The sequence below is a fragment of the Lutra lutra genome, chromosome 6, assembly GCF_902655055.1.
Source record: "Lutra lutra chromosome 6, mLutLut1.2, whole genome shotgun sequence".
Classification (NCBI taxonomy): domain Eukaryota; kingdom Metazoa; phylum Chordata; class Mammalia; order Carnivora; family Mustelidae; genus Lutra; species Lutra lutra.
In genome coordinates, this window is record NC_062283.1 from 97,522,092 (window position 1) to 97,544,187 (window position 22,096).

The 22,096-nt window shown below is 36.5% G+C and overlaps 1 protein-coding gene across 7 annotated transcripts in view; it reads left to right on the forward strand.

Annotated features, from left to right (window-relative positions):
* The first annotated feature begins 1,119 nt into the window (after positions 1-1,119).
* STXBP5 (syntaxin binding protein 5) overlaps positions 1,120-22,096 on the forward strand; it is a 185,388-nt gene continuing 164,411 nt past the window's right edge. For all 7 annotated transcript variants that reach the window (XR_007127922.1, XM_047732215.1, XM_047732217.1 and 4 more), the window contains exons 1-2: positions 1,120-1,422; positions 2,729-2,826. Coding sequence is in view for 6 of the 7 variants with exons in the window: in XM_047732215.1 (XP_047588171.1) it covers positions 1,270-1,422; positions 2,729-2,826 (251 nt within the window). In the remaining variant the exon portion in view is untranslated. The remainder of the gene's footprint in view (positions 1,423-2,728; positions 2,827-22,096) is intronic.

Here is a 22,096-nt window from a genome sequence, read left to right on the forward strand (position 1 = left end):
CATAACCGTTGTCTAGAAGCTCTTTTTCAAAAATGAGATCCAAAACAATCCAAAACAAAGCCCATCACTAAAGCAATATTGCAGCCAGCAGCCAGGAGCGTGTACCTCGCTGAAGGGTGCGAGCATAAACCCCCGCTTTAACGACCGAATTTAAAATAAAGGCTTCCTGCTGCTCGTTAGTCAACATTTTTACTATCTCAGCTGCCGGAGAAAACAGCTGCATACTCTGGCCTGACGATTGGGGTGGGAGAAATTTAACCATGGTCTGGGATTTTCGCAGAGGGTAATTTAAGCCTTAGCTCCACTCAGGCGAAGGGGACACACGACGGCAGGGGTGTAAGGTGGAGGGTGGGGGTGGACAAGACGGTGGCGGGGGGGGGGGGATGCGGAGCGCATGCGCATACTCCCCAGCCCTGCTCCGCGGAGGCCCAGCTGCCGCCACCGCCGGGGCCGGCGCTGTAACCGCGGGTGCCGCTGCTTCTCGGGGCGGGCGTTGGTGTCGTGTGCCGAGGCACCCTGTCAGGCGAGAGGGAGCGGTGGGGCGGGAGCCTGGGCGGCGGCGGCGGCGGCGGCGCCTGAGGAAGGCAGCGGAGGCTCTGAAGGAGCGAGGGCGGGCTGGTCCGGCGGCGGAGGAGCGAGGCGGAGAGCGCGGGGACCCACCCCGGGCGCCCAGCGTGTGATGCCGGGCGGGCAGAGGCGCTGAGCGGCGGGGAGGCCGAGCGGCGGCCGTGGACGGAGGGCCAGCGACCCCCGGGAGGAGTAGGAGGAAGCGCAGGAGCGGGAGGAAGCGCCGAGGGACTGCGGGGCCGGGGCGGGCGACGAGCGGCGGGGCCGCGGGCCATGGACGCGGCGGCGGCGGCGGGGGCGAGCCGGGGCGGCGGCGCGGCGCAGAGTCAGCCCGCGGCCAGGTGAGGCTGGGCAGTGCGGGCTCCGGGCGCCGCTGCCACTGCTGTGCCGCCGGGCCGCGGAGCGAGGCGGCAGCGACGGTGGCTGAAGCGGCGCCACAGCTGCCGCGGCGAGCGGCGGCGGCCTCGGAAGAAGAGGGGTCGCCGTCCGGGGTTCTGGTGGCCGCTGCTCTTTCGTCGTCGCAGTATTTCCTGTTTGGATTATCTTGTGCTTCTCCCCAGCTGCCTCCTTCCCCTCACACTCCCACTCTGCCCCACTCCTCCGTGTCCTCGGTGGAAGCTGCCCTCGGCCCGGGCTCGTTTCCCGCGCCGGGGGACGCCCCTTGCCTCCCCTCGCGGGTTGCGGGGGAGCTCCGCCGAGACCATGAGGAAATTCAACATCAGGAAGGTGCTGGACGGCCTGACCGCCGGCTCGTCCTCGGCCTCGCAGCAGCAGCAGCAACAGCAGCACCCGGCTGGGAACCGGGAGCCCGAGATCCAGGAAACGCTCCAGTCCGAGCACTTTCAGCTCTGCAAGGTGAAGGGAGCTCGCAGCCCCGCGAAAATTGGGGTCGTTTTAGGGGGCGGCTCGGGCTTTTCATGGGAGTGCGAGGGAATAGAACGCCAGTAATAATTAGACCTCGAATGAAGGGCTCGCTCCTCCTCAAGCAAACATTTGCTTAGTGGGTTATTTTGGAGATTGACATCATCTTACTCCTTTCGGGCTGTTTTTGTTTTTGTCTTTTTTCTTTCCCCTTTCTCGTTTCCCCGTGCAGCAGTCATTTCAAGGTTGCGTCTCACGTATTTTACTGACCTTTAATTAGTATTCTTAATAACCTTAGAGCCTTTGTATTGAAACATTTTAATGTAATTCACCAACTCCGAAGTTTCCTTCGGAAACGGTGCCTAATGAATTATTGTTCATCAAAAAGCCAAACCAGTTCACCTGGATATTTGTTTCTCACCTTTCTCTTAAAATGTGGTAGGAAGCTTAAAATATGAAATCACAGGGTCCTTTTATCGCTATGTTTGATTAAAAAGTTGGTACTGTGATTTTTGCCCGTTAATGGCACCATTCCCACAGCGGTCTGTAATTCGGAAAGAATGATGCAGCGAATTAATTCACTGGCTGCTCAGTGAGAAATACAAATTTGTCTTGATATTAATACTTGCCATAAAATACCATGTGTTTATATGTCAGCTTCTTGAAGATGTCTAAATACACATTTTGCCCTAATGCCCTAAAATTAAGGGTTCTGTAGCAAAATGCAAAAATATATGTACTTATTTTCATTCTGTTACAGTTGCAAAATTTGGGGATAGATATTTGATAATTGCTTTACTGAATCCTTGGCAAAACTTATTGTAGGACAGCTTTTTTTTTTTAAAGCAGGTTTTGTCATTTAGCATCTGCATAAAGTAGCAAAGTTATCACACTTGAAATAAAGCATGAATTGCATTTTTACATTCATTTTGAGAATTTTTGACTACCACTAACTTTAGTATTTTGGTTTCAGACATGATAGTATAAAATGTTAATAAGAAATTTTCTTCTATAGAATATCAGTATTATGGAAAGGTAGAAATTAAAATGTAAAATTGGGAGAGATATATATTTATATATATATATACACTTTTTAAAAAATTTCAGGTTCTATGTAAATAAGTGTTGTTAATATACATTTATAGGGTTTTATTTTTTTTTTAAGGCAGTAAGTACATGTGTATGGATGGGTTCTGCATCACTTATAATTGGTTCTAGATGCTAATGCCTCTGTTGGCTTTTCTGCTTTTGAATTCTGCTTGCTGCCTTCGTTGCTGTGATGTCATTTGCCCATCCCTAGACTGTTCGCCATGGATTTCCCTATCAACCTTCAGCCCTGGCCTTTGATCCTGTACAGAAGATCCTGGCAGTTGGAACTCAGACTGGTGCTTTAAGGCTGTATCCTTTCATTTAAATCCCCCCTCCTCAGCAACCAACTTTTACTGTATTCTCTGCAGTCCTTCTGTACTGCTATTAGTTGCTTTTCCTGTTTTAATTCCAAAGAAATGGTGTGGTCAGATATATAGATATATATACCGTGAAATCATGTGGTATTGGCTTTCCCCTTGATTATACATCTATTCAGGCTATATGTTGCTGGGGTGTTTCTCATCTCTAAGTTTATAGTAGCTAAATATGTATCCACGTAGAGTTTTAAAGTTTTGCTGTGGTAACTACTGTCTTTGCAAGGAGCTAGAAGTTTCCAAGGGGAAATCTATCTGCTTGTATATACTAGGGGCATAGGGGTATTTTGAATGGAATGTGGCTTGAAATGAAGTTTAAAAGCAATGGTATAGGACACACCTTAATTGCTTTTTAAAAATATTGGGCATTGGTAGATACTGAATTTATGACTTATCATTCTAATGAATTAGAGATTGAATTTGATTTGGTTGTTTCTGACTTGCCCATTTGAGAAAAAAACATTAGAAGACAAATCCTGTTAATTAAGTTTATATGAAGAGTTACGAAGAGTTGATATTTCTAGAAGTTTTAGAAAATTTGTCAGGGTAATGCAAATGGATAAGTGTAGTCTCTTGATGCTTTCCCTTTTGTAGCCTCCATTTTTATATGAATGTAAAAATTGTTAAGTTAGCTGTACTCTGAAGCATTGGTATAAGGAGAATTACTTTTCCTTACTGTTCATGAACTGTAATAGTTTTGTCATAGCATAGCATAGTTTTTCCAAATACCTGTTCAGTTTTTTTGTCTTAACAGTGGAGAATACTTCTCACTTTTATACTATTGAACTTGAAATAAAATTGTTTGCTTTTATCGTGAAATTTAACCATCCTTAACTAAAATACCTTTATTTTTAAACTTAAAACGCAAGACTTTTAAAAGCAAATGCTTTGTTCATCTTTAGGATATCTGTTTCTACATATTGAAGTAATGTGTTTGTAAATTTAAAACAAAAATCACTATATGATCACAATAGAATTACTATTGTCAAAAAAATAAAGAGAAGGAAGGAGCTTTACCCCTCACATTTTGGGTTTATCTGGCTCCTGAGAAGAGGGGAGGGGAACCTGCATTTTAGTTAAACATGTGCCTTGATTTTCCTTGTAATTTTCTAAAGTACTGTATATGGTATCAGGATATGCCTCAAGTTTCACTTATGACTAGTGTGTTATCTTTCAAAATACTTAAAAAACTTTTCAGATGGGCCGTTGATATGTATTACTGAGTGAAGTCTACATTCATAGTAAATACCAGTACTGTGGACATTCCTGTTAAAATGGTAAAATCTGACCAGGCTAGATCTGAATCTGCATTTCTAAGAGTATGTCTAAAGGGCTCTTGCCCAAATATCTAGATATTTAAGACTAGAATATTTTTGGCTGCAAGTGTTTAGTTGTTTTTATTCCTAAACCCAGTGATCGTTACCTTCTAGTTTAGGGTTCCTATTTTAGTCTTATGAAGATGGGACAATAATTTTAATTTTGTCAGTCTGGGTACTAGGTATGCAGCGAAATTCCATATAGTGACAAGAATAGTTCATTATTGGATCTAGATGGACTGTTTGGAACTAAAAGCAGATTTTTGTTGTTGTTGTTCTCCTCTCCCACCACCCCACATATCATCACTGGATTAAAAGAAAAGGGGAAAAAAAAGAGTTAAATCGGTTATTTTTAGATTCTGCTTTTGTTTTAAATGGGTTCAACTTTTGCCATTGTCTCAGTGTAGTCTCAATTTTCCAATAGTATATCACTTTTTTTTTAACAGCAAGTCTGCCCTTTTTATTTTTAATAGGAGTAAGTACCACCAGTGAGTCCAATTTTATAAAACCAAATGTTTTCCTTAGACAAGACTGTTATCCTTAATGCATTTGAGTAATTAGCAAGTTGACGCAACAGAATTAAAATATAGGCCTGATTCTAATTGCCAAATAAAAGCAAGGATTGGGTGTCCAGAATCGTCACTGTACATGAATTGCTTATACGTTTTAATAGCTAAACACTAAATGAAAGTGAACATGTAATTATAGTTTACAGTTATACTCTTTTTTTTTTGTTTGTTTAAATTTTAGAATATCTCCTACTGTATTTAGAATGAAGTCAGGAAAACTACCAAATATGTTTTTACATTTTAATGAGATTTATGTGAACATTCCATAGTGATAAATTGGTTTGCCTACCAGTGATAGCAGCTAGTCATTTCTTCTGTTAGGTTTAAGTATCAGATAAGCTTATGAGCTTTATTTATTGTGGCTTTGATTTATAGAAAATGACTAAGACCTTTTTATTTTCATTTAATATGCACATATGTAACTTAAGATCTGTATTTTTCTGTTCTTTGTTATTTTCAAAGCTAAATTAAAATTAATAGTTTCAAAGCTTTACTGGCTTAACATGCAGACTTATTACACATATATTCTGTTGCTCTTGTTCCTTCATATTTTTTGCTGTTTCAGTTGACTTCTTTCACTCCTTTATTTTCTTCTCACATTAGACTCTTGTAGCCTGTAATAAATTTACGTTCTTGGAGCAGAAATATTCTTGTAGATAAAGTGTTTTCTTTCCTTTGATTTGTGGAGCAGAAACTAGGAGATGTTTTCAGAAGTAGGATTGGGCTATTAGAACTTGCATTACAGGTCTGGTCTGACTAATAGAATGTCTTCCTGAATGTTGGACTGTACTAAATTAATCTACTTTGAAGTATAAAAAAACTATATGAGAAAGTTATATCTGACATCTGTATTATAAGAATTAGTGAAAATCTGAATTTTTAAATAATTTTCTAACTAGTAATGAGGCAGGATATATTTACTATGTTTCTTGCATTAATGTATAGCTAGTGAATGATACTGTAAGCATGCTTTGTGTTCATTCTTCTTGGTTTCTAAAAACAATGTGAGGTTGGAATGCATTTACTGATAGGAAGCAGGAAAATGTAATTTTATGTACTAAGTCATATAGCAGTGATAGGATTTAATTATCTTAATTCTCTTCTTTTTGTCATGTAGAAGTAGGTATAATTTGATTTTTATGATTAATCCGGGTTGAAAATTATTGGGATACAATTTCTAATTATCTATTTTCATATCAATATCTAGAAAGGGGAAAAAAGGTTTTAACAAGAATGAAGGCATTTCTAGTAATGTTATTGTTGTCCTTATCTAGACTCCTGGTTTACTAGTATAATTTTGAATTACTGTAACCATGAAGTACCCTGGCCTTTATAATGTATTTTTGTCTGAATACAAGGAAGTCATGTTATGTGTGACTATTTCAAGGACTAAGCAGAAAAATGAAACTTCAAATTTATTGAGTTTTAAAAAAAAATTATATGACTTTTTATAATTACCAGCAATACTTAAGAACCTCATTTATTGTCTTCTTAACTTATGGAAGATACAGTAAAATAGGAAATCTCTGATAAGGCTTAGATTGTTTTTTTCCATATATTTTAAGGCATAGATTGTCCTCTAAACTGTAGTGTAATGTAATATTGTTGAGTGCAGGCTCACAAGTTGATTCTTGTATGTTGGAGTTCATTAACCAACATTTATTAAGTGCTAACATTGGATTATAAACTGTGGCCTGAATTCTGGTTCTTTTCTTGACACTAAGGAATTGAGGTGTCTTTCAGTGTTTTTTTTTTTTTTTTTAACCCCTCCTTTTAAAATGAAGATGCTGTATTCTTCAAGAAACAATTCTTTAATTCCCAGTGGCTGTATATTGTTCTAGGTGGGTATTCAAAAAAAAAAGGAGAACGTGATGCTTCAGAAAGTTTCCAGCCCTAACTAAAAGACCAAACTAGTTAAACAATTGAATTTAGAGTATTATTTAGGGCTTTACTGACATTCTGCAAAGTCAGATTGCAGGTAAAGTCATATTGCAGGTAAAGTCATTACATTTGATGCCACATTAGTAGATGGGGATCACATAGAGTAATAGGGAAGACAGACTGGGAAAATTATTCTAGGCAAACAGTATGGGCAACAGTAGAAAAGTGGATTATGATAGTTAGGAGGAGTACTAAAGAGACAGTTTGGAATACTGATGCTAATTGAATTGGAGACAGAAATAGGAGCCAGTTGATGGAGAATCTTGAATGTTAACCTGAGTTATCTTGATTAGTGTCTCTCAGTAGTGGTAGCATTTTGGACTGGATAATTCAGTGGATTTATCCAGCACATTGCAAGCCATTTAATATCTCTGGCTTCTACATACTAAATGCCAGGGTTGCCCCTGCTGTCAATATGGCAGCTTAGCCTCACATAGTTCCAGGTGTTCCACTGGACTTAGCCCAGGTTGTTCACCAGTTAAATAGGATAATAATCCTACTGAGGTCATGAGGTTAGCATCACGATTAAATGCAATAATGCATTTGTGTAGCTTTTAAGGCCATGCAGAGACAGTTGGGTAAATACTCAATATATGATATTTTGAAAGTTTTTCTGTAGTTTTAATATTCAGGTACTTCATTTCAGCAGATACTTGTTGAGGGGCAACTAGGTGTCAGGAATTATTTAAGAATGCCTTAATTTCATTTATTTTTGTAGCTAATGCAGTTGTTTTAAAAAATCTTGAAAAAGTACTGTTCTTTTTTTCTTTGAGTGATTGAAATGGCCCTGTTCTCCTCAGTCACAAGGTTGCAAAATTTCTATTGAGACATAATGGGATAATCTATGTGAAAGTTTCTTGGGCATAGTAGGCAGTAAATGTTTAGTAATTTTGCACTTGTAAGATAGCATTAGAATGTTTGACTTGCTGCTTAGTAGTTTTATTTTGAAAACAATTACAGTATTGGAAAAATTTAGGAATCTGATTTTTGTTCAGATTAGTTCAAAGTGAAATAGTTAAAAGTGAAATTTAGCTAGAATTAAGCCAGATTTTTATCTCCTCTTCTCTGCCATCATTTTTGTCCATGGAAGAATTCTAGTCATTTGGAATTCTAGCTCCAGAGGAGAAACAAGGACTTTGAAATACTTTTACTTCTCAACTCTTAGCTCTTTATTAAAGAGGACTTTGTATAAAAGGAAGAATGAGTACTGTGTCAGCAGTAGGTTGGGATTCTCAGCATGAACTACTGCAGCGGGACGAATAGGCAGTTTTACTTTAGAAACGATGCCTGCCTAGAAGCAGTTACTTTGCAGTGAATTTCTTTTTGAGGGAAACAAGGTATGATAGAATCTGAATGGAATTGAAAATTAGTAGGGAATCAAGTCTGCTTAGTAAGCCTTTCTTCCATAAGTAGATGGATTTTTTGTTTGGTATTCTATGTTTTCCATTTGTTTTTTAGTATCATTTACCTTTAAAATCATAACCTGACTTTGCCATCCTGAAGGGAAAAGGTAAAGGAATTTTCAAAGGATCACTTTATCTTTAGAAGATTTGTGTTCTAGTCTTCAAACTAATTTTGGTTAAGCTAGCTAAAATTTAGTCTGGGCTTCATGTCCTTTCCTGTACAATGAGGAAACTGGGATGCATGATATCTGGAGTCTTTCCAGCCCTAGGATCTTAGAGTTTCTTTTTCTGTGGAAGATTTGGGAATGCTCTGAATCAGTTCTGTCTAGAGCCATCTTCTGATTGATTGTTCTGAGTACCTGTTAAAGAGGATAAAGTACTGGACTCCATCCCATTGTAGGGTCCTTTACTTTGTATCCATTGATTGCATTCAAAATCCAAGTCTGTAGCTACACAAATGTAAACGTTTGTTTACAAAAGGGAGCAGGAAAAAGTATATGAAAAACATGCACTTTTTTCATTGTTGAAATACAACTCACGTAGGATACTTAAGATACTAGGTTATTGCATTTTTATTGTATAACAGATGAAGTGTCATTATGACATAGGAAACATGGGTTTTTTAAAAATACTATTAACTGAGTTTACTTTCTTTCCTTTCTTGGGTGTAAATAGTAAGGATATAAAATCAAAATGAAATTACACAAAATTAATAATGTAAAACTCAGTTTTTACCAGTAGCAGATGGGCTTATTAGAAAATGAAAGAGAATTGCAACCTGGAACAAACCAGCTGCTGAAAAACTCTAGGCAAGTGCAGGGAACAAAGGACAGGACCCCTTTTTAAGGAGAAATGGGGTAAGTTGGGAAGGCAGTTAGGAAGTATCTGTCCATTTGAGTAAACCAGGAATTCAAAGTGTGGTGGCTTCTCATTGGTGTAGCTGTTGCCTGGGGAGGTGATGAGGAAAATGTCACCTCCTTTGGCTGGAGTAAAAGAGTAGTATCCACTGCATGGTCAAGTCCATCTCTTCCTTTTAGCTCTGCAACTAACCACAAGCGGTAGGGGCATGAGAACTCCCCTGCCAAAACCTCCCAAGTTCTATTTTAGTGAGGTTTCCCATTACTAATTTTCACAGTTCCTAGTCACCTGATTTTATTAATTTTTATATAAGAGATTTAATATAGAGACTATTGAATTGCTGGTATATAAGTTGAGTGCTAAATCTGGTAATTGTTTAGTTATTTGGAGTAGTAACTAGTAATGTACATGTAGATAATTGGACTGTAGGGGTATCACTAAATGAAAGGTAAGCTTTGGTTGTTTTTGTTTGGCTTTAACTTCATGTGTTGGAAGTGACACATTTATAAGAAGAAAATTAATAATGAGTTTCAGTATTGTTTTGTTTTATAATGTATAAATGAGAACTTCCTGCAGTGATTTGGCATTGTATCATCATTAGAAGGTGTACATTGTCTTGGGATTACAGATAATGAAATGTTTTTAGTTTGACCTAAACAGATCTGTTGAGAATGTAACAGAATAATACATGGAAAAGGGCATTTTACTATGTATCACCTTTTATGTTTGAATGCTTTTTATTAATATAGTTACCCACTTTTGGATTTAGTAATCCTAGTTGCTTGAATCTCTTACTCATGTTTCATTTTAAAGAAATTTTGGACACTAGTTTGTTTATTGCATAACTTTTTCTTTTTTGGCTGTGGAGGATAAGTAGGGTAAAGAATTGTTGACATAGTTTACTTCTTACCACTTCCTGTTCCACAGAGGGCCATTTGTTTAGTGATTCCTTCAATCTAGAATATTTTTTCCCTGTTAAAGTAATTCTTACCTTTAAAGGTCAGTGCCTTTGTCTTTGTGATTATGTATTTGATTTAATTCCATCCCCAGTTCCACCCATGTAGCCATCTTTCTTTTAATTCAGCATTTCCACACTACCCTTCTTTATAAGTAATATGTAGACATTTTTAGATAACCGAAATTATAATTTGAAATTATAGCTATAATATTGAGTGGTATTTTCTTTTAAAACAAACTGTCAGAAACATTACCACAAATGAGAAGATACGGTGGAGTTTAAAGTGATGCAAAACAATTAACCAGTATCCTTTGCTTAATCAAGAGTCCAGAAACTGGACAGTAGTTGGTATATAATTCTAAAATCACAACAGAATAAATAAATAAATAGCACAACAGAAGGAACACAAAGTCTTTTTTTTTTTTTTTTTTTTTTAATTTATGTATTCTAGAAGAGACAGAGGGGGAGAGAGAATTCCGAAGCAGAAGCAGACTCCCTGCTGAGTATGGAGCACTACAGGTAGCTTGATCTCAGGACCCTGAGATCAGCACCAGAGAGTGGCTGCTCAACAGACTGAGCCACCCCAGGTGCCCCAGGAACACACATTCTTAAATGATTAATTTAATATGTTCTCTATTAAATACCATATAGAAGATGGGTGTGTGTGCTCTTGCATGCATTTAAAATAATGAAGATCTAGATTCTTAGTTCAGGAGTCAGGGCTAGATAGTAAATATATTAGCTTTTTAGTTTCTAACACAACTATTCAACTCTGCCAATGTGGCACAAAAGCATCCGTAGACAATATGTGAAGGAAGGAGTATAGATGTGTTTTAATAAAAATTTATTTATAAAAACAGGCAATGGACTGCATTTGGCCCACAAGCTAAAGTTTGCCAGTTTAAAAGCCCTGTTTTAATTCATCAGGCTGCCTTGCTTTTAAATCCATAGTGGCGAGGAATGCTCAGGAAGGAACCACTACAGGCATTTTTGTAGTTAATGCAAGTATAATTTGTGAAACTTATCAGTTTAAGTTAGCCTTTTAGTCATAAATGGAAAATGGTTTAAGAAAAAATTACTAATTCTAAATGATAGATAGTACTTCTGTATGCTAGGTTAAATTACTTCTGTAAATATTTTTTGGAGGGGGTTAATATGATAATGAAGATGCTTAATTAGGTATCTTTCAGGGGCAGTTCAGTAATCACTTCTGTTAATAAAGTATTCAGCTTGTTTGAGACCTTTACTACCCAATTTTACTTAAAAATGTTTGCATTTGTAGCTTTTAATATTTTCATTAATATTATATAGAAATGTAGATACATTTATGTAGATACTTTTTTTTTTTTTAAAGATTTTATTTATTTATTTGAGAGAGTGCACAAGCCAGAGGAAAGGGGCAGAAGGAGAGGGAGAAGCAGGCTCCCTGTCAAGCCTGGAGCCTAACTTGGGGCTCTGGATCCCAAGACCCTGGGATCATGACCTGAGCTCAAGGCAGATGCTTAACTAATTGAGCCACTTAGACTCTCATAGATAGAGAAATTTTAAAGATAAAAGTGAATGTAAGCATTTTACTAAAATATTGCAATTTTGTAATTGTCTGCAAGTTTTCATTAAAAAAATAACCAATCTTCATTTGTGAAAGAAAACAACCTGAAAAATAATGTGTTAAAAAAAAAAAAAAGAAAACTAATAAAGTTCCTAGAAGCAAGTTCAGGTACATGGTTCCCTTCTTTAGAGTTGAATATATTGGATGTCCCTTGGGAAGAATGTGTGATACTTTAATTGAAAACTGAAATCAGATCTGCTTTTTGAAAAATTTTTATAGTTGCTCACTACATCATTTTCAAGTAGCATTAAGTAAGAGTATTTTATTCAGTAAAATAAGGCTAATTTCTACTTGGTTCCATTTCTCTAACTGGTGTAGTCTTTTTGGAAGTTATTACCCAAGACAAATAAATGAAGACATGCTCAGCGTATTTCTTTACTGGTGCTATAATTTAAAAATGAATGTTGAGGGCCTCCTGGCTGGCTCAGTCGGTATTGCATATGACTCTTGATCTTAGGGTTGTGAGTTCAAGCCCCACATTGGGTGTGGAGCCTACTTTAAATAATAAATAATATTAAAAATGAATGCTGCTCTAGAGTAACTTAGATTCCCTTAGAATGGAAAATATAAAGGGGTTTTAACTATAAAGTAGCTAATATATTTGGTCTTATAATTCTTCATTTGAAAATTAAGGTTTGCTTAGCCCATGTTATTTGTAAAATATATAGTCTTAGAAATTATATGGTGGTTACCGTTTAAATAATGAGATTTTTTAAATTTTAAAATAGGGATTTTTGTATATCCCTAGTTTAAGTTTTGTTTGTGTTTCCCTTTCAGTAAGTGCTATCTAGAATTTTTGAAGTTTTCTTGGTGAGGTTGTCTATTGAGGAATGATTAATCTTACCCTTTCTTGAAAGTACATAATCTTTTCTTTAAGAGCGGTACCTCTGCTTTTTCACAGCAGTACTCTGCCAGAGGTGACTATAAATCTGGTGGCATCAGCTATTGCAGTACTTTCTGCTAAATTGCTTTCCTTTTTGTATTTTTTTTCTTTTTGTCTTTTGAAAAGGAGAAAAAGTGGAGCAGACTTTTCCATCTATTCAGTGTCTGTACTGTATTTTTCATAATAGGTTGTATTTTTCTTTTAAAATTCACTTTGCCATACTTGAGAAAAGAACTTAGCCATTAAGCATCTGAGAATGGATGCTGGGATAAAAGACTATTTTTACCTGATATGTCAGAATGCACCTTGTTTCTTGTTTCTCTAACCCAGACCACTGTGTATGCCTGTATTTCTTGTAGAGTGAGCAAATGATTCATTTCAAAGTATATTTATATCAAAAGCTATTCTAAATAATTGCCTGTGATAATAAATATAATTCACTTTGACTCCTTTAGAGAAAATCCTAACTCCAAAACAAGGAATAGTAAGAATGAATATTTTTTCAACAACTCTAATTTGTTTACCAATAATAAAAAATTCTTACCAAAAATAATAGTGAAAGAGGTAACTAGAGGCCTATTTCAATTCAGTGAATACTATGAGTTAGTCTGGATGTGGTAGTTACTTGTTTGTTTTGATATTCCTTTCATTCACATGAAAAGGAAGCAGTTCACTGAAATAATTTTTCAAATACCATTGGAAGTTTATTGTAAGTAGTTATGTTGCATTAAGGAAGGTTTTAATGTTGATTTATTCATCTTTAATAGTTATTTTTAACATTTTATTACATTTTTACTGCAGAAATAGTACACATTATAGTTTTGCTTAAATAGCAGACTAACAGAATGTTAAAATTGTGAGTCAGCAGTAAAATTATGTCCACTCTTATAATCATGAAGATGTAGCTAACTTCATTTATTAAAATATTAATTTTTAAAATAGACTATTTTTTGAGCAGTATTTGGGCTCAGCAGAAGGTACAGAGATTTCCCACATTTCCCTGTCTGTGCTCAGCATACCCCCTCCATTATCAACATCCTCCACCAGAGTGGGACATTTGTTATAACTGAATAACCAACACAGACACGTTATCATCCAAAGTCCATGGTTTATATTAAGGCTCACTCTTGCTTTTATGTATACTATGGGTTTTGGCAAATATATGACATGTATCTACCATATAGTATCATACAGTATAGTTTCATTGCCTAAAATCCTTTGTGTTCTACCTATTCATCTCTTCTTGCCCCGTAATCCCCAACTCCTGGTAACCAATTATCTCTTATTGTCTCCAGAATTTTGCCTTTTTCAGAATGTCCCTGTAGTTGGAATCATACAGTTTGTAGCCCTTTCACATCCACTTCTCTCACTTATTAACTTTTGCTCTGCGTCTTTTCATGGCTGATAGTTCATTTCTTTTCAATGCTGAATAATATTTCATTGCCTGGATGGCTATAGTTTGGTTATCCCTTCACCTACTGAAGGGCAGATTGGTTCCTTGCAAGTTTTGGCAATTATGAATGAAGCAGCTACCAATATCCCTGTGCGGGTTTTTGTCTGTATATAAGCTTTTAGCTCCTTTGGGTAAATACCAACAAGTGCGGTTACTAGATTGTATGTATGATAGGAGTATGTTTGGTTTTATAAGAAACTACCAGACTGTCATCCAGAGTAGCCGTACCATTTTGCATTCACACCAGCAGTGAACAGGAGTTCTCTTGATCTCCATTTTTATCAGCATTTGATATTGTCAGTTCTGGATATTGGCTATTTTGTTAAGTTTGTAGCAGTAACTCCTTGTTTTAGTTTGCGTTTCTCTGGTGACATGTTATACAGCATCTTTGCATATGCTTGTTTGCTATTTGTATGTCTTTGGTGAGGCGTCTGTTAATGTCTTTGGCCCATTTTTTAGTTGGGTCGTTCATTTTCTTCTTGTTGAGTTTTAAGAGTTCTTTGTATATTTTGGATCTCTAAATATGGATCTTCTAAATATTTTCTTCAAGTCTATGGCCTGTGTTCTCATTCTCTTGACCTTGTGTTTTACAGAGCACAAGGCTTTAATTTTAAAGAAGTCCAGCTTATCAATTTTTTTTTTTTTTCAGAGATTGTGCTTTTGGTGTTGTACCTAAAAAGTCATTGTCATACCCAGGGTCATCTAAGTTTTCTTCTATGTTATCTTCTAGGAGTTTTATAGTTTTGCATTTCACATTTAGGTCTGCCATTAATTTTGGTTAATTTTTTGTGAATAGTGCAAGGTTTGTATCTAGATTCATTTTTGGTGGTAAGGTGTGAGGGGAGGAGAAGCATTCTGTTTGATTAGGTCTTAGTCTTTTAGTGAGCCAGAGCTTCTGAACTGTGAAACTCACAAGTGATTTCTTAGTCACCACCAGCCCCCTCCCCCAGGTAAGTTAGGATGGCTAGAGTGGGTTGGAGTTGGTTATTTCCCTTCCGCCTCATCAGTTCAGCTCTGATAAACCCCCAGCTGGTTAGGCTCCCATTAGTTTCTCCTCAGGGAAGGTCTTGTTAAGAACAGAATGCTCCAGTGTATTTAAAAAATCATTGCTTTTCCCCACCCATTGCTGGAAGCAGGAGGGGATTTTTCTCAGATATTTGCTGTGGGAACCTGGTGGAGCTCCTGGAGGCAAAACTCACTAAAGTGTTAAGGATTCCCCGCTCTCCGTTCATGACTGGGTCCCCCTTTGAGTCTTCAACCTCTGAAGTCTTGCAGGTAGGTGGTTGTCACACTGATCAGGTGGGGGTGGCAGGTGAAGCAATCTCAGATGAGAAAGCTGCAGCCACACATAGGTTGTCTTATTTATCACAGATCATTTGAAATATTTCCATTTTTTTGAGTCAGGTAAATGTATGAAGTACTGCATCTTTTTTTTGTTGACTGTCACTTATTTCTTATAATGTGAAATAACAGAAATGAAATCTCTCAGCTGCTCATTGATTGTTGTTTATGTTCACACTAAATGGTGGAGTTGGTCTGATGCTAAAGCTCCTCTTCTTCATTTTTAGAGTGCTTTCATCAGTATTCTTTGACTACATTATGGTGGTCTTTAGATTTTAACTTTGTTATTGAAAGTAATCACATTATGATTAAGTTTCTTCAAGACGTAAGCCATTAAAAATAAAAATCCACTGAGCTTTTATTCAGGGTATTAAGCCGGTTGAGAGTAGCAGCACCTTGAAACCTTGGTAGAGATGTGAATTACTCTGCTTGCTAAAAGTGTAAGAATGCACTAAAGTAAATGGTAACAAGTTAGTGGAAATCATCAGGGTTTATGATGGATAATTTTAATCAGGGAGGAACAGTTTACCCTTCAAAGTTGTTCTTGGTTTGCTAGCAGAATATATGTTCAATGAAAGTTCCTTTTACACAATATTATATAATTAAATGTATAATACTGTAGGATAATTTATTAGTCACTTATGAGTTCATGAAAAGTTCAGTTATCTGTATTCTCATCTTTAAACTTTGCAGAATATAAATATATTTTTAGAAACTGCACAGCTTATCAAAGTTCTCCAGTTGCTTTCCATTTTATATGTATTCCAGTCTTCCATTCCTAGTTTGGAAAATTGATGTGTCACTTCTGTATAGGTTGGAATAATGGCAGTACTTTCTTTGCCCTTTTTTTCATTGACAGGAATTGATGAACAGATTCTCTGAGAATATATATGATCCTTAAAAATCTTAATAATTTATTAAATATATACTGTCTTGATATTATCTCATTCTTCATAAAAACAGAAGTTGCCAAAATATGCACGCAATACACAGTGGTAGTGAGAGTAGTGAACACTTGCCCAGAAGCTATACTCTCAGAACTTACCACTGGCTGGGGTCCCCTTGCCTACTTCTTTGACTATTTTTTTTATGCTACTTTGCTGACAGGATGGTAGAAATCCAGGGGCAGGATATACAGAGGAACTGTTGCTGTGATTGTAATACCAGTCTAACAAGTGATTGGAAGGTAAAAGGAACAGGCTGAGCTTATAGATTCATGGAGTTTTAAAAGCTTTTGAAGGGTTTTATCTGTTGTGTATCATCTATTAAATACTTCCTGTGTTTAAATCTTGAATGAAATAAAAATATTTAAAAATTGAGTGCAGGACAGTAGGAAATAAGTTTAATTGCAAAAATACTAAACTGTAGTGATTTTTTTTTTAACGTCTTACTATGCTGCATTTCAGTTAAGTTGCTAAATAGTTAAATTCATTGCTTGTGACAGATATTTTTAATCCTAGATAAAAATGATTTTAAAAATTTTACTTCAGATTATAATGTTTAATTTGTTTCATTAATAATTGCAGTCATTTTTGGCCTTAAATTCTGTCTTTTGTTTTTCCTTATTTGTATTATCATTCATCATTCATACAAGCTGATTCTCTTTTTTTTTTTTTTTTAATAGTTTTACTGAGGTACTTTTCAATACCATAAAATTTACCCTTTTAAAGTGTACAGTTCAGGGCTTTTCATTATATCCATTGAGTTATGCAATCATCAGCATTCTGAGCTTCTGAATATTTTCTTTACCCCAGTAAAAAAACCCATACCTGTTTAGCAGTTACTCTGCTTCACCCTTTCCACCCAGTCTTTCACAATCACTTTTTTACTTTCTATTTCTGTGGATTCATCTACAGTGGACATTTCATATATAAATGGAATTATATAATATGTAGTCTTTAATGATTTGCTCCTTTAGTTAGCATAGTGTCCGTAAGATTTATCCATACTTTTAGTGGTTCTTTTCTTTTTATGGTTGAATAGTTCATTGTATAAATACACTGCATATTATTTATACAATAGTTACTAGACATTCGGGTTTTCTTCTTTTTTGGCTAGTAGGAATAATGCTGTGAACATTTGTGTGGAAGTTTTGTGTGTATGTATATTTTCATTTCTCTTGTTTATATTCCTCAGAGTAGAATTGCTGAGTCATATGGTTACTCTGTGTTTAACATAGAGGAATTGCCAATTATTTTCCAAAGTGGTACTACTTTATAGTCCTATCAGCTAATTAAGAGTTTTCATTTCTTCACATCCTTACAAACTCTTATCTTACCTTTTATAATCATAGTAGAGGAGGTGAAGTAGTATTTCACTGTGGCTTTGATTTGCATTTCCCTGTGATTAATAATGTTGAGCATCTTTTCATGTATATTTTAGCTATTTGTGTATCTTTTTGAGAAATGTCTATTCATATTCTTCATTTTTAAATTGGACTTTTTTTGTTACTCAGATGTAAAAGCCTTTTATATATTCTGAATATTAAATCCTTATTGGATATATGATTTACAAATATTTTCTCCTATTCTGTGGACTGTTTTTTTCACTTTCTTAATTTCCTTTGAAGCACAAAATGCTTTACATGTTAATGAAATCTAATTTACTTTTGTTTTTGTGGTTATGCTTTTGGGGTAATATCTAAGAAGTCACAACCTTATCTGAGGTCACAAAGATGTATGTTTTCTTCTAAGAGTTTAATAGTATTATATGTGCTGCCGAAGCGAGCACAAGAGTTTAATAGTATTAGCTCTTGAATTTAGATCTCTATTTTAAGCTAATATTTTTTATGTAGTATGAGATAGGGGTCCGAATTCATTCTTTCTCATATAGATATCTATTTATCCAAGACCATTTGTTGAAAACATTTATCTTTCTCTATTGAATTCTTTTTTTTTTTTTTAAGATTTTAAAAATTTATTTGTCAGACAGAATGAGAGTGAGCAAGCACAAGCAGGCAGAGCAGGAGGAGCAGGCAGAGGGAGAAGGCTCTCCTCTGAGCAAGAAGCCTGATGCAGGACTCAGTTCTAGGACCCTGAGATTCTGACCTGAGCTGAAGGCAGAGGCTTAACTGACTGAGCCACCCAGGTGTCCCTAAAGCCCTCTTTCAACGTGTGAAAATTGGCTCTTTTTTTGTGTAGCAAGGCTTGGTGATTCATATGTAAATATTTGTATTCACGTATATATGTGTGTACTGGAGTTAGACTACCTGGGTTCAAACCCCAGCTTTACTAACTAGCTGAATGGCCTTGGGCAAATTATTTAGCCTTGTTATACCTCAGTTTCCTCTTTGGTAAACAACAGAGCCTATAGAAGAGGTACTCTTGTAAGCTAATATATATATATGGTACTTGCCACATATTAAATGTTTAATAAATCTTAACTACTGTGACAATACTGATGTACTTAAAGGCTTCCTAATTCCTCCTTTCTTCCTTGTTTTCCAAAAACAAAACAAAAACCCTGTTTAGACAATCGGATGAATGTTTATTTTGAATTTGGATTTAATGATAAAATATTAAGGCTTGGGGCGCCTGGGTGGCTCAGTGGGTTGAGCCGCTGCCTTCGGCTCGGGTCATGATCCCGGGTCCTGGGTTCGAGCCCCACATCGGGCTTTCTGCTCAGCGGGGAACCTGCTTCCTCCTCTCTCTCTGCCTGCCTCTCTGCCTACTTGTGATTTCTCTCTGTCAAATAAATAAATAAAAAAAATCTTTAAAAAAAAAAATATTAAGGCTTGACTGGTCTTGGCCCTTGTTTCTGCTTATCTGTCCCACGTGTCTCTTCCTGATTATTCTTAAGTAATTGCTAGTTTCATCACAATATTTTTTTTCCTTAAATATTTCTGTCTTCACTGTTGCTTACTTAGAGGATGTCTAAACTCAAAGATTTGCATTCAGAGACTTTGCTCTCAACCTGTTTTAGGCTTGTCTTCTGCAGCTCTTCTTTGGGCGTTATGATGGTGTTTTTCTGGACAAGAGCCCTAAGTAGCTGTGCAGAAGGTATGTGGCCTGTGTTATGGGCCATATAAATTAATTGGTTTATTTCAGAGACAAAGTTGACTAGTAGGATTAGGTAGGTAACCTAGCTCTTGTTGGGCAAGCAGTTAAAAAAAAAAAAAAGGAGACTAAAAGTATCTATGATAGCAAGATAGCACTATTTTTAAGATTTTGTTTATTTGACAGAGATCATAAGTAGGCAGAGAGGCAGAGAGAGAGGAGGAGAGAGGAGGAAGCAGGCTCCCTGCTGAGCAGAGAGCCCGATGTGAGACTTGATCCCAGGACCTTGGGATCATGACCTGAGCTGAAGGCAGAGGCTTTAACCCCCGAGCCACCCAGGTGCCTCAGATAACACTATTTTTAGAAGACTACATTGGTGTTCAGAATTAAAGGTAAAATATGTTGACACCAAGAAATACTCAGTGGAGCCTTACAATCTGGCTTTGTCTTACAGTTGACTCATGCATATATAAAGGAGCAGGCATCATAATAATCAATATTTCTTTAACAAATATCTTTGTAGAATTGTTCAGTATATAACCTTTTCTTCTGGGTTTTCTTCATTTTGTACATAGCTGAAACAGGAATAATTTATAAAGCAGAACTTTGTTACAGTGTTTGTCTATTGTCTAATAAAACTGTGACCTCTGTAATAACAATATTAGGAAGAACCATATATGCAAGAAGCAATAATCATTAGAAAAATATGAGAAGATATGAATATTTGCACCTATGACATGTTTGTTTAGTGCTCTAATATAGTCAAAGTTGTTTTCTTACATTATGGTATGTCTACTATAAGGTATCTTTAGTTCTTGTTAAAGTAATGAATATACTAGTTAAATAATGATAATGGGTGGGTACCATTTGGGGAGTACACTCTCAATAGTTTTAGTTCTCACCACAGCTCTGCAAGCTAAACTAGTATCTGTACTTTATAGACAAGAAAGTGGAGAGGTGTAATAATTCTCCTCAGGTCACAGCAAGTTTTGGTGGAGCTGGCATATGACTGACTTGAAAGGAGATGTCTTAATTCTCAACTGTGCCTCAGAAATTCCTGTGGCGCATCTACAAAAACAAAACAAAAAAGGATACCTAGCCAGGCTGCTTCTCAGGCAATTTGGGATTAGTAAATTTGCAGTAGAGCTGGAAATCTGATACACTGCCAGGAATGAGAAATCCTTGCTCTGGAATTTGTATTCTTTTAAACTAATATCTTTTGATTATATATTCATATATACATATATATATATATATATTTATAACATATAACATATATATTTATATATTTAAGGAACTTCATCCCTTAAAATTTAATTTTAAACTTTTTGTTATTATGAAATAATGACTTAACGAGTTTTCCCCCTAATCCATACGGTTTTTGTAGTATTCAGAATCCTTCAAGGCTGGCTGCAGCATAGTACTACCTTATCCAAAAGAAAAGGGAGAATTATTAGTAATCTTGAGAAAAATCATTTCTTTGAGCCTCAGGATTATCATTTGTAAAATATGGATAATAACTACCTCTCAGACTTCCCATGAGGATTAAGTACAATTGTGTTTTTAAGACATGGAGCCTGAAAGTTAGTACATAGTAAGTGGTTCTTCTTTTTTATATTAAGGAAGTGTATTTATCATCTTTGGTATAAGTAAAGTGGCTATATTAATAATAATGTCACAGAAAAGTATAGTTTTGTCTGGAGTAGTTCCATGTGTAGATAAAAATAAACCATTCTTTCTTTCTTTCTTTCTTTCTTTCTTTCTTTCTTTCTTTATTTATTTGACAGAGAGAGATCACAAGTAGACGGAGAGACAGGCAGAGAGAGAGAGAGAGAGAGAGAGAAGCAGGCACCCTGCTGAGCAGAGAGCCCGATGCGGGACTCGATCCCAGGACCCTGAGATCATGACCTGAGCCGAAGGCAGCGGCCTAATCCACTGAGCCACCCAGGTGCCCCAAAAATAAACCATTCTTGACCTCCATGTAACTGACTTCCTGGATTTACAGACATTTTGCAGTCTCTATGAATAAAATATTGATTGATGCCCACAGCATACTTAAGTTTTGAGACTAGGGACGCCTGGATGGCTCAGTCGGTTGAGCATCTGCCTTCGACTCTGGTCATGATCCCAGAATCCTTGGATCGAGTCCCGCATTGGGCTCCTTGTTCTGCAGGGAGTCCACTTCTCCCTCTGCCTGCTGCTTGTCCCGCTGGGTGCTCGCTTGCTCTCGCTCTCTCTCTCTGACAAATAAATAAATACGCAAATCTTTAAAAAAAAAGTTTTGAGACCAGTAGGCCCAAATTAGTAGATCTATTTGCTTATAAAATTTTTACTTAACCAATAATCAGTTTTATGTATTCCCACATCTGTTTGTGCCTGTCATATTTGATACTATAATCTAGTAATTCTACTCTAAGAATATAGAGCGTGAATACAAAATAGAGGGGTTTTTAAAAATACATAAAAAGCAGGATTAATACTTTGGGAAGACTTCATGAAGTCAGTCACTTAAAATTTTTCTGATGTGTGGATAACAGTAAATGATTCAGAAAAGAAATTGTAAGATTGTATGTGAATGCTTCATTTAGAATGCATTGCCAATTATCTTTAAAGTTCCATTTAAAAAATTAAACAAGTTGGGTGGCTGGGTGGCTCAGTTGGTTAAGCAGCTGCCTTTGGTTTCAGTCCTGATCCCAGAGGCCTGGGATCAAGTCCCACATCAGGGTTCCCTGCTCAGCAGGGGTCTATTTCTCCCTCTTCCTTTGCCCTTCGCCCCTGCTTATGTGCTCACATGCTCTCAAAATCTTTAAAAAATAAAAATAAATAAAAAATTAAACTATAAATCTCATACCTGGATAGTTATGGCTACATTTTATTTA